This window comes from Bufo bufo, chromosome 1 (genome assembly GCF_905171765.1).
Source record: "Bufo bufo chromosome 1, aBufBuf1.1, whole genome shotgun sequence".
Classification (NCBI taxonomy): Eukaryota; Metazoa; Chordata; class Amphibia; order Anura; family Bufonidae; genus Bufo; species Bufo bufo.
In genome coordinates this window covers 55,510,196-55,524,685 of record NC_053389.1, presented here as the reverse complement: position 1 = coordinate 55,524,685, position 14,490 = coordinate 55,510,196, and the positions used below count along the sequence as shown (strand labels likewise).

Below are 14,490 nucleotides of genomic sequence, written 5' to 3'. Positions count from 1 at the left end.
AAAAAATCGGTCAACAGGTGATTGGTTGTCCAACCATCAACTAACTTCTGACTAATGTGTATGGCCAGCTTTAGTGTTCCTTTAAATGTTGAAGACCCAGGCCATGGTTTGGTTTACTTTTGTGCAACAGGTCGTAAAGATCAATATTTCAACTTCTACAACAATAGCGTGGAACTTACAGTTATCAAGTTACAAAAAGGAGGTATATAGGACCCCTCGTAGCAAAAAAAGCACTCAACGATGCTATTGGCAATGCTAAAAAAGATTTTCAGCTCACTGGAAAAATAAAGACAATTCCTGTGATAATCTAGGGAAGATTTTTTTTCTCCTATCTAAAGCATCATAAATAGGTGATGACTAGTTTCAAAGACAGTCCTTTGTCTATGATCATGCTACACATAAGATTCTTGCCTTCACCAGTCAGTGGAGTTTGGTTACCATTAGATAACAGTAGGGTATATGTTATTATACTGTACATGGATTCGGTATTTCATTAATGGTTTTAGCAGCAAGATGTGACTTGTGCATGTGACACTTCCATTTAAATGAATGTCGATCAGGACAGTTAGTGAATCCCCAATAAATCACGTGAATAACCGTTTACGGCAAACTGGATATTATAGCTTGTTTGACATCTTGAATTGGTACTATGGCAAAAAAAAAAAGAATTGTCACACATGGCATATCTATAAGTTTGTAGCTGGCAGAATACACAAATCTGGAACTGGTATAATCGTACTGCCTGAGGGGAGATATTATTGAAACAGTTAAGGCCATTTGCGTTTGAGAGAACTCCATGGAAGTGTATAAAGTGGGAAAGGGGGAACTTTACAGGTCAGGTTGCCAGCAATGTCAGTGATGGCATGGAGATAAAAAGTTAAGAAACAAGTCTGAAATAGCGTGACGTCATTGAGGTAAAAAATATAATAATAAAATAAAGATTTCTTTATGGCACGATCCTTTTTTTTTTCTTAATAAAATGACCAAATCATGTGACGCGTTGATACCACAATGTAAGGAACCGGATGGCTTTCTTTCGATGCAGGATTTTTTTTATTTTTTATAATAGACGATGCAGCTATTGAGCAAATCAAACTATATAGTTCAGGAGGGTCTAAATGTTGTTCTTGTAGACCTAAGCAAGCTTTTTCAGTGTAGTTCTTAACTTTTATTGAAGGCAAAAGCAACAAAATTGGACAGAGTTCATTGTAGCTGCTTACATTGTGAAAAAAAAGTTGTATTAGCGTTGGACAGATTAACCGACACAGTTTGTGCTGTACGGAACCGCCTGCAATAACAGTTATATTGGGTTGTATATGACTGAGTTCCTTCTTTTGCGAAAATGATGTAATCAAGTTTGGAAATCAAGCATATATCCATAAAAGTCTTAGTAGTGCTACTCTGAGACATCACCGTGGTCATCCTACGTAGAAACGATACTGTGCAACCGATTTTGTTTTTTGTTTTTTTCCTCTTCGGTGAGATCAAATATTTTTGACCTGACCCTTACCAAATGCAGATGCCAGTTATAGTCATCTCAATAATAATCTTTTGACTGGCCAACGCTCAATAAAAAAAGATTGAGACTCTCTTCTCCTTTTCCTTTACCCATTCCTCAAGTCTTTCCTTGAGCTTTCGAAGTAACATCTAGCCAAATAAGGTGCTGTGTTTTCATCTTGCTTTTTAACACCATCACCCTTGACATCCTTTAATGCCAATGACTGTTCCATCAACTTGGCGGTGGAGGCAGCTTCATACGATAAAGCGATTAAATAAAACCTTAAAAAAAAAAAAAAAAGACCTGCTCTTCCCATTACTCCAGGAAACTGGAGCGCTCTTCTCAACGTTTTAAGAGCTGATTACAAAGTAAGCAATAAGAAAATTGTAAGGAAGCCACATAACAAAATCATCTGCCTTGTTACCTAATATAGAAAAAGGAAACAGTAAAAATAAGCAGCTTAGACTGTAACCTCATTCTTGCTCCCAGTACGCAGATGTTGGTTGGGTAGAGGGCCAGGAATGAACTGGAGTTGTTCGATGGTGTTTTGACGCTTTGTAGCAAATGCTTGCCGCCGATTGGCAGTGTGGTTAGCCATATCCCATGTCGTCTTGGGAGAATTGGAAGAAGTTGGGTGCGAATTCATTTTGATCATGTGGTGTCGATCTAGCATTGGTGTGCTAACACAAACATTGGTGTGAGAAAGGGCTTTCTGGTGCCCAAGACGCATTTCGTGGAACGGTGTTGGCCCACGATGGTGGATTCTTTCAGGAGACAGAAGATGCTCCTGTGAGTGTAAGACATCTCGAGAAAGAAGACGTTCTTGAGAGATGAGGCGATCTCTGGGGATGGTATAATCATGATGAGCAGGATAGTGATTGTCTGAAAGGATGTGCTCCTGGGACATGACACGTCTTGGTGCCTGTGATTGTTCCATGTAGCCATCACGTTCGTAGTTCATCTTAATGACATGAAGGGGGAGAGTACCACGCGTTAATTCTGCTAGGTGTTTCCGCTTTAAGTAAAATTCATCCATGTCTTTCTCTGCTTCAGGAAAATAATGCAAAAGAATATAAAGTTAGCCATATAAACTTAGAATTTCCTGTAGAATATCTAAGGCATTTCATTTGATTAATTACTTGGAGACAAGGCCATTAGCTTAATATACAGGGTGGGCCATTTATATGGATACACCTTAATAAAATGGGAATGGTTGGTGATATTAACTTCCTGTTTGTGGCACATTAGTATATGTGAGGGGGGAAACTTTTCAAGATGGGTGGTGACCATGGCGGCCATTTTAAAGTCGGCCATTTTGAATCCAACTTTTTTTTTTTCAATAGGAAGAGGGTCATGTGACACATCAAACTTATTGGGAATTTCACAAGAAAAACAATAGTGTGCTTGGTTTTAACGTAACTTTATTTTTTCATGAGTTATTTACAAGTTTCTGACCACTTACAAAATGTGTTCAATGTGCTGCCCATTGTGTTGGATTGTCAATGCAACCCTCTTCTCCCACTCTTCACACACTGATAGCAACACCGCAGGAGAAATGCTAGCACAGGCTTCCAGTATCCGTAGTTTCAGGTGCTGCACATCTCGTATCTTCACAGCATAGACGATTGCCTTCAGATGATACGAGATGTGCAGCACCTGAAGCTACGGATACTCGAAGCCTGTGCTAGCATTTCTCCTGCGGTGTTGCTATCAGTGTGTGAGGAGTGGGAGAAAAGGGTTGCATTGACAATCCAACACAATGGGCAGCACATTGAACACATTTTGTAAGTGGTCAGAAACTTGTAAATAACTCATGAAAGAATAAAGTTACGTTAAAACCAAGCACACCATTGTTTTTCTTGTGAAATTCCCAATAAGTTTGATGTGTCAAATGACCCTTTTCCTATTGAAAAAACAAAAGTTGGATTCAAAATGGCTGACTTAAAAATGGCCGCCATGGTCACCACCCATCTTGAAAAGTTTCCCCCCTCACATATACTAATGTGCCACAAACAGGAAGTTAATATCACCAACCATTCCCATTTTATTAAGGTGTATCCATATAAATGGCCCACCCTGTACATTTCAAATATTAAAGGTGTTTTCTCGGCTAATGCTTTGGAGATGGAAAAACAGATCCCTTCGAAGTGTATTAGCTGTGTCGGCTTCCTGCAGTTCAGCTCCCATTAATTTTGTATATTGTTGGCAGCATATCCCAGTTTACAAAGGGCGATGTGATGCTGACAAACTACAAGCCAGTTAACTGGAACGAATGTATGTATGAACATTTGTTCCCAATAATTGCCCCAATCCTGGGACACTGTTAAAGGGCCCTCATTCCTAGCCTTGTATTCTGTGATAGGACTCTCCAAGCTCCAAAGAAACCAGGTTTCCATATCTTGTACTGGAGGAAGATAATACTCTTCAAACCGCGGTGTGGAAATTGTTTTGTGCCAAATTTGACTATATGGTCAAATTCTTGTTCGGCCAACATCTACTCCCAGTCTACTTCCTATACATATGGAGGCATGGTTTGGCTGAGCATTATGTGTTCAAAGGGGAGAGGGAAATAGGCTATTGTCTAACACCTTTGATGATGGCTTCTCTCTCTTGAGAAGAAAGGACAGAGTTTTACTTCCCTGACAGATTCTGCTCTCCAGTTCTTCCGACTAGGATATATTTAACCGGTTGTAATAGTGACATCATGTCAACCACTGAGACTAGTGACTGGCTGCAAAGATTGCCAGTAAATATAGCCCGACAGGAAAAACCGAAGTGTGGGATCTGTCAGGGAAGTAATGCTCAATTCTTTATTTCAGGTGAATTTCCTACTGAAACCGGACAACCTTTTTTATAACGCTTTTATGCTCCTTCATATTTTTTTTAATTTTTTTACTGTTTTGCATACACTTTTTATTTAACCTGTTGACTAAATCAAACAACTACCATTAGAGACTTACCAAGTAACGAGTCAGTAAAACAAATTAGTAAGGCTGGTGGGTTTTGGTGCTTTTTTTTACTGCAGTTTTTTGTCACTTTTGGCACATGGAAGTCTATAAGAAATATTAAGCCCATTTTCTTGTAGTGTTTTTTTTTCACTCTTGGGGTGCGTTTTGTGTGACAGTGGCTTTTTTTTCAAATCATGGGATGCTCTGGCTGTGGCATTTTTCTCTCATTTCTTGATTTATTTCTTCCATAGACCTCCGTTTTATTTGCACCTTCAAAAAACCCATGTGTAATGTGTGTTGCTGTTTTTTAATGGCATTTTTGCAGTTTTTTTTTATTTACCAATGTTTTTTTTCTCGTACAGCTCTACAGAGGTAGTGACATCACAAGGGGCACATACTCCTTTAAAAAAATGCCAGGAATGCAAAAAAAAGAGATAAAAAAACACCAGGTGGTAAAAACACATTATATGGGCAAAAACACCTAAAACCTGCTAAAACACACAATGATCATGTTGGGCAAATTCTTAAAGGGACTCTGTCACCACTTTCTAACCCCCCCTTTTCAAAGTATTGTTATCTGCATGGCGCCCCTGAGATTATAAATGTGTTGTTAGAAGTTAAATTCGCCGTCTCCTTTTGATAAAAAGAGCTTTTATCTAACCTGTCAATCTTCTTGATAAGGTGCCCAGGGCGTTTCTTTTCGTCTCAATCTGCCGCCCGCCGCCGCCACCGTTGGTGCCCAGCTCCTCCCCTCATGCTTTCAGCGCCGCCTGAATGTAATCAAATACGCCTCCGGCTCTCTCTCAGTGCCCCCTCCTCCTTTTCAAAGATCCCGCGCGTGCGCACAGGGCTGTGCCTGATGCGCCCGTGCGGACATTTACAATCAGCCTCATTGAGCGAAGTGCGCATGCGCGCACTTCGCTCAACCTCCTCATCAGACGAGCACTGCAGCCAGCCGGCTGCAGTGCTCGTCTGATGAGGAGGTTGAGCGAAGTGCGCGCATGCGCACTTCGCTCAATGAGGCTGATTGTAAATGTCCGCACGGGCGCATCAGGCACAGCCCTGTGCGCACGCGCGGGATCTTTGAAAAGGAGGAGGGGGCACTGAGAGAGAGCCGGAGGCGTATTTGATTACATTCAGGCGGCGCTGAAAGCATGAGGGGAGGAGCTGGGCACCAACGGTGGCGGCGGCGGGCGGCAGATTGAGACGAAAAGAAACGCCCTGGGCACCTTATCAAGAAGATTGACAGGTTAGATAAAAGCTCTTTTTATCAAAAGGAGACGGCGAATTTAACTTCTAACAACACATTTATAATCACAGGGGCGCCATGCAGATAACAATACTTTGAAAAGGGGGGGTTAGAAAGTGGTGACAGAGTCCCTTTAATGTGCTAAAATTCTGTAAAGTCTAGTTGAACACATACCTATCCTCTTGAGAGAAGAATATCTGCTGATGTCAGACTTAATGGCAGATTCATAAGAAGGTGGTAAGTGAGAGAGGTTATGAAAGGAACGAGAGAAGGACATGGTATTATATTTTGTGGAAGAAGTTGGAAGTTGAATATTGTTAATCCGGTAGTCTAGAAAAAAGAGCAGATACATCAATGTAAGGAGCGCAAAGGTAAGTTCAGAAATTAGAAGAAAAGGCTAATGTTAGAAAAAACATGCATATTATAAACCTTACACTCCCACCTACAGTATATGCCTTTATATTGTGGCTGTTAAGGTGAACATCCCAAGATCAACACTTCCTATCCCCAATGGTGGAACCCCCAACAGTCACAAGAATGAATAGCAGATTACAATAGAGCATTTAGGGGCCTGTGGTTCCTGGTGTGGCCATTTAAGCCCAAAATGCCCATCAATGATCCTTGAGTCCCCAGGCCAAAACATATAGGGCTGGGGTACCGGATGTTTTTCCCTGTGCCCCGAGTATGAATACTGCGGTGGGGTACAGGAGCCAATGTCTCCTTTCCCCACATTTCTCTCTTATGGGCCACTAGGCCTGAAGCATATGAGGCTGTAGAGAGGCGCAGACAGTCGCATTGCAATGACATCATCGCGACTGCCTGTTCGGGACCCTGTTTTTGTGATGGCAGGATATTATATGGATAGGGTTCAGTGGTCAATTAGAACAAAGGGTCAAAAACATTGTGCCATATGGCTAATCACCGCTAGGTAAGAATAAATTTAACTCATAATTATGAATCCACTATATTCAAGAGGAGAGCGACTCTCTAAGAAATAACAAAGATAAGATAAGACATTTTTTAAAAAGTAGTAAGGTTTCATTTTCCAGATTGCCATATTTTAGTACTTTTGTACTTTATTATAGGGCCAGTTTATGTGGTTGAAATTCATCCGGTTTAATTTTTTTTAAAATTGAATGTACAGTTACAAAGCATTATTTCACAAATATGACATCTTGATATAGCATCTTAAATAAAAAAGGTATCGCAATTAAACCAATTGAATTCCCCAAATTTCTAAAACGTATTAAGAGCATCTATCACCATTGTCAATCCTAATAAACCAGGCATACTCCCTGATAGGGTTGATCATGGTGAATAAATTGAGCAAACGGATGTTCCATTACAGCATAATTATTATTGTAATTTTTATGCAAATTAGGTGAACAGAACACCAGAGGGCTGGCCTAGCACTTTCTCCTCTCACCCTTTGCCTTTCCTCCTCATGGCCTGATTGGTCGTCAGTCTCCTCCTGGAAGACACTTGGCTTAGCTGACCTAGAAGCGAAGCAGAGATTCTTCTTTTCCAGGAATTAGACTGATGTCATCGGCAAATGAGCAGTGCAGATCTCAGGGTGAAATCTCAGAAATCTGCACTGCACAAGCGCCTATGCTACTATTGCCACTTGCGCAATGCGGACCTCAACGGGGAGAGCCTCCTGAGATCATGTGTCGATAACATGTGTGCATGTGTCGATAAGATCTTGCCTGCACACGAATGAGATTTCAAGGCCAGGCATCGAAACAGTGAGGCCTTGTCAATCAGGCCTTGAGTGGAGGCCAGCCCCTTGGTGCTTCGATCACCTAATTTGCATAATTAATGTAATAATTATCTTGCAATGGAACATCCAGTTGCAGCAATAGAGGGCTCATTTTATTCACCATGACCAACCTTACTTATGCTTGGTTTAGTAAGGTTGGTCATGGTGACAAATGCTCTTTAAGTTCCAAATTACACACAACCATCCAAAAATATGCTTTTCTTGCTCAATCTTAACTTTTTAATGTTGCTCTGACTTTTCACATAGTTTTTTTGGAAAGAAATTTAAATTACAGCCAAGAGAGAGTGATCAAGGAAAGGGTTTTAGCAGCTCTCACCTCTAGTCACCTGCCTGAAGCACGGAAAAGGAAGTGGCTTGAACCTAGCCACACTTGATAACTTTTCTCTTTCTCCTTGGACTAGCCAAGAGAGAGTGTTTCCTTTAATACTTGGTGAAGCATTCTCCTACCTTCCTTTGGTATCCTCAGAAAATACTACATTATGTCACATACTACAGACTCTCCATCTTTCCCTTGCTGTGTGAGATGGTTCGCTCCTATGGGGAGGACACAGACAGCAAAGGGCCCCTTGCTCTCAAACAGCTTATTATAGTGTACTTTGTAATGTCTCTCTAACAATCCACTAATAACTAAAAATCAAAGTCATTATCTCAGTAAGTCACTAGGTTCGGACTACGGTCAGGAACCTCTGTCGACAATTCTTTCAGATATACCAACAAAATTGTAAAGGACAGCAGCATATCACTAAGGAGAGCCTGGATTCACTTATGCCAAAGAAGGATGGTCCTCAATTCTATTAGTCAATCCAAGAAGCATAACAGGCGATAGAATCCACCATCCATTTGCCTCCTTTATTGATCCATCAACATACAGGAAACGGCAACATTTCGATCTCTTACAATGGCTGGACCTTCTTCTAGATTGAGGAATAACCCAACCGTTGTAAGGGCTCAAAATCTTGCATTTTCCTGTATGTTGCTGGATCAGTAAAGAAGTCTAATGGATGCAGGGGCGGACTGGAAACTTAAAGTGGCCCTGGAAAAAAACAGGGCAGCACAAAATACTGCCGCGCCTGCTGAAGTGGTCAACGGTATCACCGTCCTGAGGAGTTGAATCAGTAGGGCACCTGCAGCCGGCATTAATTGCTGAGAGCATCAGATCATTATGTACCTGGCCGGCAGCGTAAGTAGAGCTTAGGCTGTCCTCTGGGCATCGGCCCACCAGGAAATTTCCCTGTAGGGTCTATGGCCAGTCCTCCTCTAAATGGATGATGGATGCTGTTGCCTCTTCTGCTCCTTCTTCTTCTGTCAGAAATGACGGGAAGAATAGCACAGCATACATAGCTATTCTTCCCACCAAAATGACAGACACCCTGATGGAACCTAGACTGAACCCAATATAATTCAATGAGGTCCAGAGGATGAAATCCTTGATGACGGTGTGAACAGGTTCTTATAGCAGAAAGCAACTTTTAATGTGACAGTGCCTCTCCAACCTTCTGGGCCTCTGTGCAGCTGCATAGGTTAATATGCAGATATGGTAGGTCTGCCCCTGCTCTCCTATACTGAGGTAGCTCAATTTTTACTGCCCCCTCTGATCACTATAGACAGCAATGTTTTGTTAGTCCTTCGTGCTGAGAAGGTTCTTTTCAGTCACTGCTGTCTGATGTGTGGTTTCTGAGAATAGATGTATCTGCAGGATCAGCTCTGGAACACACTCTCTGTACTGTGGAGCCTAACTGTTTCTTCTACTGATAGAACCTGACTACATAGGAGACTTTGTAGTCAGGATCCTATACTCCAGTATAAAATTCATTTATGAGTGAAATAAGACTAAATGCTCATTCAGACCAGTGATTATCATGTCTGTGTCTAGTCCTAGTTTAGAACAGTACACAGACACATAAATATCAATGCGCCAATTCACACGAACCATCAGTACGTTAAGCATTCTCAGTTCTGGTCCATTTTTACAATGATCCCTTTTGAAAAGGACCACGAGCGGTCTGTTTTGCACTGATGGTTCCCAGGAGACTCTGGATGGGTAGTCTCAGGCATGGGATTCAGCCAGTTCCCTTCAGTTCTCCAGATCCGGTTGTTAAAATTACAACTGGATCGGAGAACTGTGTTACTGGCTGAGTCCCGATCCGGTGCTCTGGTGTTCACTTCCTTTGCCTTGCGCGCCGCTGATAGTTTAGCTCCTTAGTTGGGTGGTATGTGTGTGTAGTGTATATATGGTGTATTTATGTATGTGTACCATGTATATGATTGTTTATGTGCATGTGTGTTGCACATATATGGCGTATTTATATGTAAACATGTGTCGTGACGCCGCGTGTCCACCGTTAAGTAGGGAATCTGTTGTTAAAAATTTGAATCCCACCCCTGGGTAGTCTTCAGTTTTTTTGGTCAATGTGAAAAACAAATGACATGCTGATGCTACATAGATTGACATTAAATGGGGGACAAAATGGGGACAAAACGGAAACGTTTTCCTCCGGTATTGAGATCCTATGACGGATCTCAATACCGGAAAATAGAAATGCTAGTGTGAAAGTAGCCTTACACTGCTCGTCTGAATGAGCCCTTTGGGAAAAACAGGTAATCAACATATCTTACAAAGCGGTATATTTTTTACATTTTATGACTGCGGGCCTCAGTGTATGATTTGAGAAAAACTCTACAATAAAAAAACATAATTACAAATTTCACAATGCTATTTTTGATGGTCTACGTTGCAATTGATGAGCAACGTAGACCATCCATGTGTTTTTTTTACTATTCTTGATTAGAATACTTTTATATGTTTCTTAATATTCACTAGAAACTAGAAGAGCAATGCCTTCACAACGGCTAAGTCAGAATCATGGCAAAGCTGTATTTTAGTATATGCTGTTTTGTCCCAGATGGTAGAGTCAGAGATTTAAATCTTATGATATATTTGAAGCTGAAAACATCTATCCTTAAAGAGCACCTGTCAGCAGTATCAACCTTATTAAACCAGTCATACTGCCTGGTAGGGTTGTGTCTTCTGATTGTAATGATACCTGTCTTGTGAAAATTGGATGCAGGGTTCCTGCAAAAAAAAACAGAAAACACTTTATGCAAATCAATACCTCAGTGCACTGATGGGTGGGACCTAGTCACTTGGTGCACGTCAACTCCTCAGCTTTTCACTGCTGACCACGTCCCCTCAGTACACTGAAGACCTCAGTTAGGCCTCATGCACACGACCGTGCCGTTTTTTGCGGTCCGCAAACCGCGGATCTGCAAAAAACGGAAGCCGCCCGTGTGCCTTCCGCAATTTGCAGAATGGAACAGGCGGCCGTCAATATAATGCCTATTCTTGTCCGCAAAGCGCGGACAAGAATAGGACATGTTATATTTTTTTTTGCTGGGCCGCGGAACAGAGCCACAGATGCGGACAGCACACGGAGTGCTGTCTGCATCTTTTGCGGCCCCATTGAAGTGAATAGGTCCACATCCAAGCCGCCAAAACGGCGGCTCGGATGCCGACCCAAACAAACGGTCGCGTGCATGAGGCCTTACAATCAGTACCTGTCTTTTTTCTTGGCGATTTCCACAAGACAGGTATCATTTTAATCAGCAGGGTCAACCCTATCCAGCAGGTGCACTTAAAGCAGACATAATTTTGACTGATAAATGTATAACTTACCTAATGTGGCTGCATGCTTTGGGCTGTTAACAGTGAGGATGAAATTATGGTGCATATTATCTAGAAAAAAGATAAATATATGCAATTCGACAATGTATTCAAGTCCAATATTCTTATTGTTTATGTGTGTGGCATTTGTAATTGCAATTACTTTATGTCCAGGCTTTTACCAATCTAGTGTCATGATTCCACATGCACTTTTAACTAATAATAAATGAATTGTAATGAAGACAGGAGCAGATTTACTAAAACGGAGGTTGCATTCAACAGTCTTAAAGGGAACCTGTCACCGGGATTTTGTGTATAGAGCTGAGGACATGGGCTGCTAGATGGCCGCTAGCACATCCGCAATACCCAGTCCCCATAGCTCTGTGTGCTTTTATTGTGTAAAAAAACCGATTTGATACATATGCAAATTAACCTGAGATGAGTCCCGTCCCCGAGATGAGTCCCGTCCCCGAGATGAGTCCCGTCCCCGAGATGAGTCCCGTCCCCGAGATGAGTCAGGGACAGGACTCATCTCAGGTTAATTTGCATATGTATCAAATTGGTTTTTTTACACAATAAAAGCACACAGAGCTATGGGGACTGGGTATTGCGGATGTGCTAGCGGCCATCTAGCAACCCATGTCCTCAGCTCTATACCCAAAATCCCGATGACAGGTTCCCTTTAAAGGGGTTGTACACTTTTTTTTATATTGATGACCTATCCTCAGGATAGGTCATGAATATCAGATCAGCGGGGGCCAACTCCTGGCACCCCCGATGATCAGCTGTTTGAAGAACACACAGAGCTTGTACGAGCGCTGCCTTCTCTTCACTGTTTACCAGCTCGCCTTCGCAACTGCAGCGGTGAGCAGTGTAATTTCAAGTCGGCCGTCCCATTCACATCATTGGAACGACTCTTTCCTATTCAGTTGAACAGGAAGGGGCCGTCCGATCGAAGTGAATGGACCAAGCGCAACCATTGAAGTCTATGGATCCTTGAAAATCACTGACACACATCCGTGTTGTGTCCGTGTTTTGCGTGAGTTTTTTACTGAAGACTAATAGGAGATTCTTTGGAAATTAATTTTCAGCTGAGCAACGTCAGTGAATTACGGATGACACACGGATGGTAAAAAAAGGACACACGGACCAACTACTGATCCCTCACAGTTGAAACACGTACGCTTTTTTCACAGACTTGACACTGACACGGAAATGTGAACGGGGCCTAAGTTTTAGACAATTTTTGTGAATATTTAAAAAGTCGCAGTTTATAAATCTGGTTTAAATCAGCTCGACAGACTAACCAGGTCACTTTCCCACCCAATTGTCAAAACTGGAGTGAGTGGTGTGAAAAATCTAAAATGTTGCAAATTTTTGGGCAAATTAGCCCAAAAGTCACAATGTCCTATTTTTAATTTTTTTTTTTTTTTTTTTAAGCTGGAATTATGGAATACTGGGATTGAAAATTCGCCCTATATTTGGGAACACAAAAACTCAGCAAAATGTACTTACTGTCAAAGTTCCTCATCTGCCCCCTAATTTCTATGTGATGCCTAGACTGAAGGGACATTGAATCCAGAGTAATATTTTGTCACAATCCTTGCTCTGGGTGAGGGAGAACCAAACTATAACTTTAAGGCCCTATTTCGGACTCGCAGTGTGAGTATGTGGCAGCTCCCGTCCTGACCTCCCAGCACTGACCAGGTCGCATTATGTCAGTGTTAGGCCTCATGCACGCATCTGGGTTTTTTTGCGGTCCGCAAAAACGGGTTCCGTAGTTCCGTGATCCGTGTCCGTTTTTTCTTCCGTGGGTCTTCCTTGATTTTTGGAGGATCCACGGACATGAAAAGTGAAAAAACATTCTAAGTCAAGTTTGCCTTTAAAATGATTGAAAAAAAACGGACACGGATCACGGACGCGGATGACAATCTTGTGTGCATCCGTGGTTTTTAACGGACCCATTGACTTGAATGGGTCCGCGAACCGTTGTTCGTGAAAAAAAAAAGGACAGGTCATATTTTTTTCACAGACAGGAAACACGGACGAAAAACGGTGCATTTTCCGATTTTTCCACGGACCCATTGAAAGTCAATGGGTCCGCAGAAAAACACGGAAAACGGAACAACGGCCGCTGATGCACACAACGGTCGTCTGCATGAGGCCTTATCCAATACATTCCAGAACTCTAAGGGTTACATAGCATTATAAATCAATATAATGCTATGCGACCCGTCAGTGCTGGGAGGTCAGGACGGGAGCTGCCACACATACTCACATTGTGAGTCCGATGCATGGAACTTGCTCATCTGAAAGGGGCCTAATGATGTCACTATGGGCCTATTGGCACAATCTCAAAGTGGTCTGATTGTTCAGCAATGGGGGCTAGAATTGTATATTGACCATGGGCCAGTTCATATTTAGGTGGTATCTTTACTAGGGATGAGCGATCTTCTGTTTTAGAAGTTCGCGTTTGGGTTGGGGTTACCGCAGAATTGCGTTATGGATCCCGTGACCACAGACCAAAACACAATTTAAGGACAGAATGCATAACGAAATGCCTTTAGAGGCAGCCCAAACCCCAACTTGAACTTCTAAAACAGAAGTTCGCTCATCTCTAATCTCTACCTACCCTATTCTGAATTTAGATTTGGTCAATGGAGCAAAAATGGAATAAACACTAACCTGAAATGAGTGAAATATGTTTTTTGTTGGTTTTTGATCACATGCAAATATATTTGTGAGACCGCTATATTTTAAAGACTAGAGTTTAAAAATATCTGGAAACTCCACCAATGGCCACAGGGTGTCAGTGTTTACACATTGCAATTATTGCAATTAGTTACTGAAATGTATCAACTATCAGATCATTTTACATATCTTTTTAATTTTTTATTATTATACCTAAATTTTACATGACATTATCTACAAGGTTATGTGTCTATTCTCCCACAGTCTTAATACATACAATGCACCAAAATCCAGAAGGAAATCCACATGTAGATTTTATTGTGGTTTGAGTCATAGATATCACTCATTGCATATAAATTCGGAAGCAGACAGAGGAACTGTATGGTCCTACGGAAGGCTATGGACACCTTATCTATGCAACATGAATCCAAAATATGGTGGTGTCCATGATACCCAAGGCTGTAAATGTTGAAGAATTTACTTTTTTTTAAAAAAATTTTTTTTATTTCCTTCTTTTCCATTTAAACATATCAACTCAACAATCATATATTTCAGTATCCGCAGGAAATAGTTACATTTTCATTTTGTCCAAAACCAACTGGTTTTTCTATACATACAGAATTATTTTTAATCCCCTTTTACCCACCCACCACCCTTGGGTAG

The 14,490-nt window shown here is 41.5% G+C and overlaps 1 protein-coding gene across 1 annotated transcript in view; it reads right to left on the bottom strand.

The window, feature by feature from the left end:
- Window positions 1-1,958: 1,958 nt before the first annotated feature.
- The window catches only part of SHISA7 (shisa family member 7), a 44,567-nt gene continuing 32,035 nt past the window's right edge, over window positions 1,959-14,490 (bottom strand). The window contains exons 3-5 of the mRNA XM_040415535.1: window positions 11,149-11,208; window positions 5,870-6,025; window positions 1,959-2,545 (exon numbers count right to left, since the gene is read on the bottom strand). Of these exons, the coding sequence (XP_040271469.1) occupies window positions 1,959-2,545; window positions 5,870-6,025; window positions 11,149-11,208 (803 nt within the window). The remainder of the gene's footprint in view (window positions 2,546-5,869; window positions 6,026-11,148; window positions 11,209-14,490) is intronic.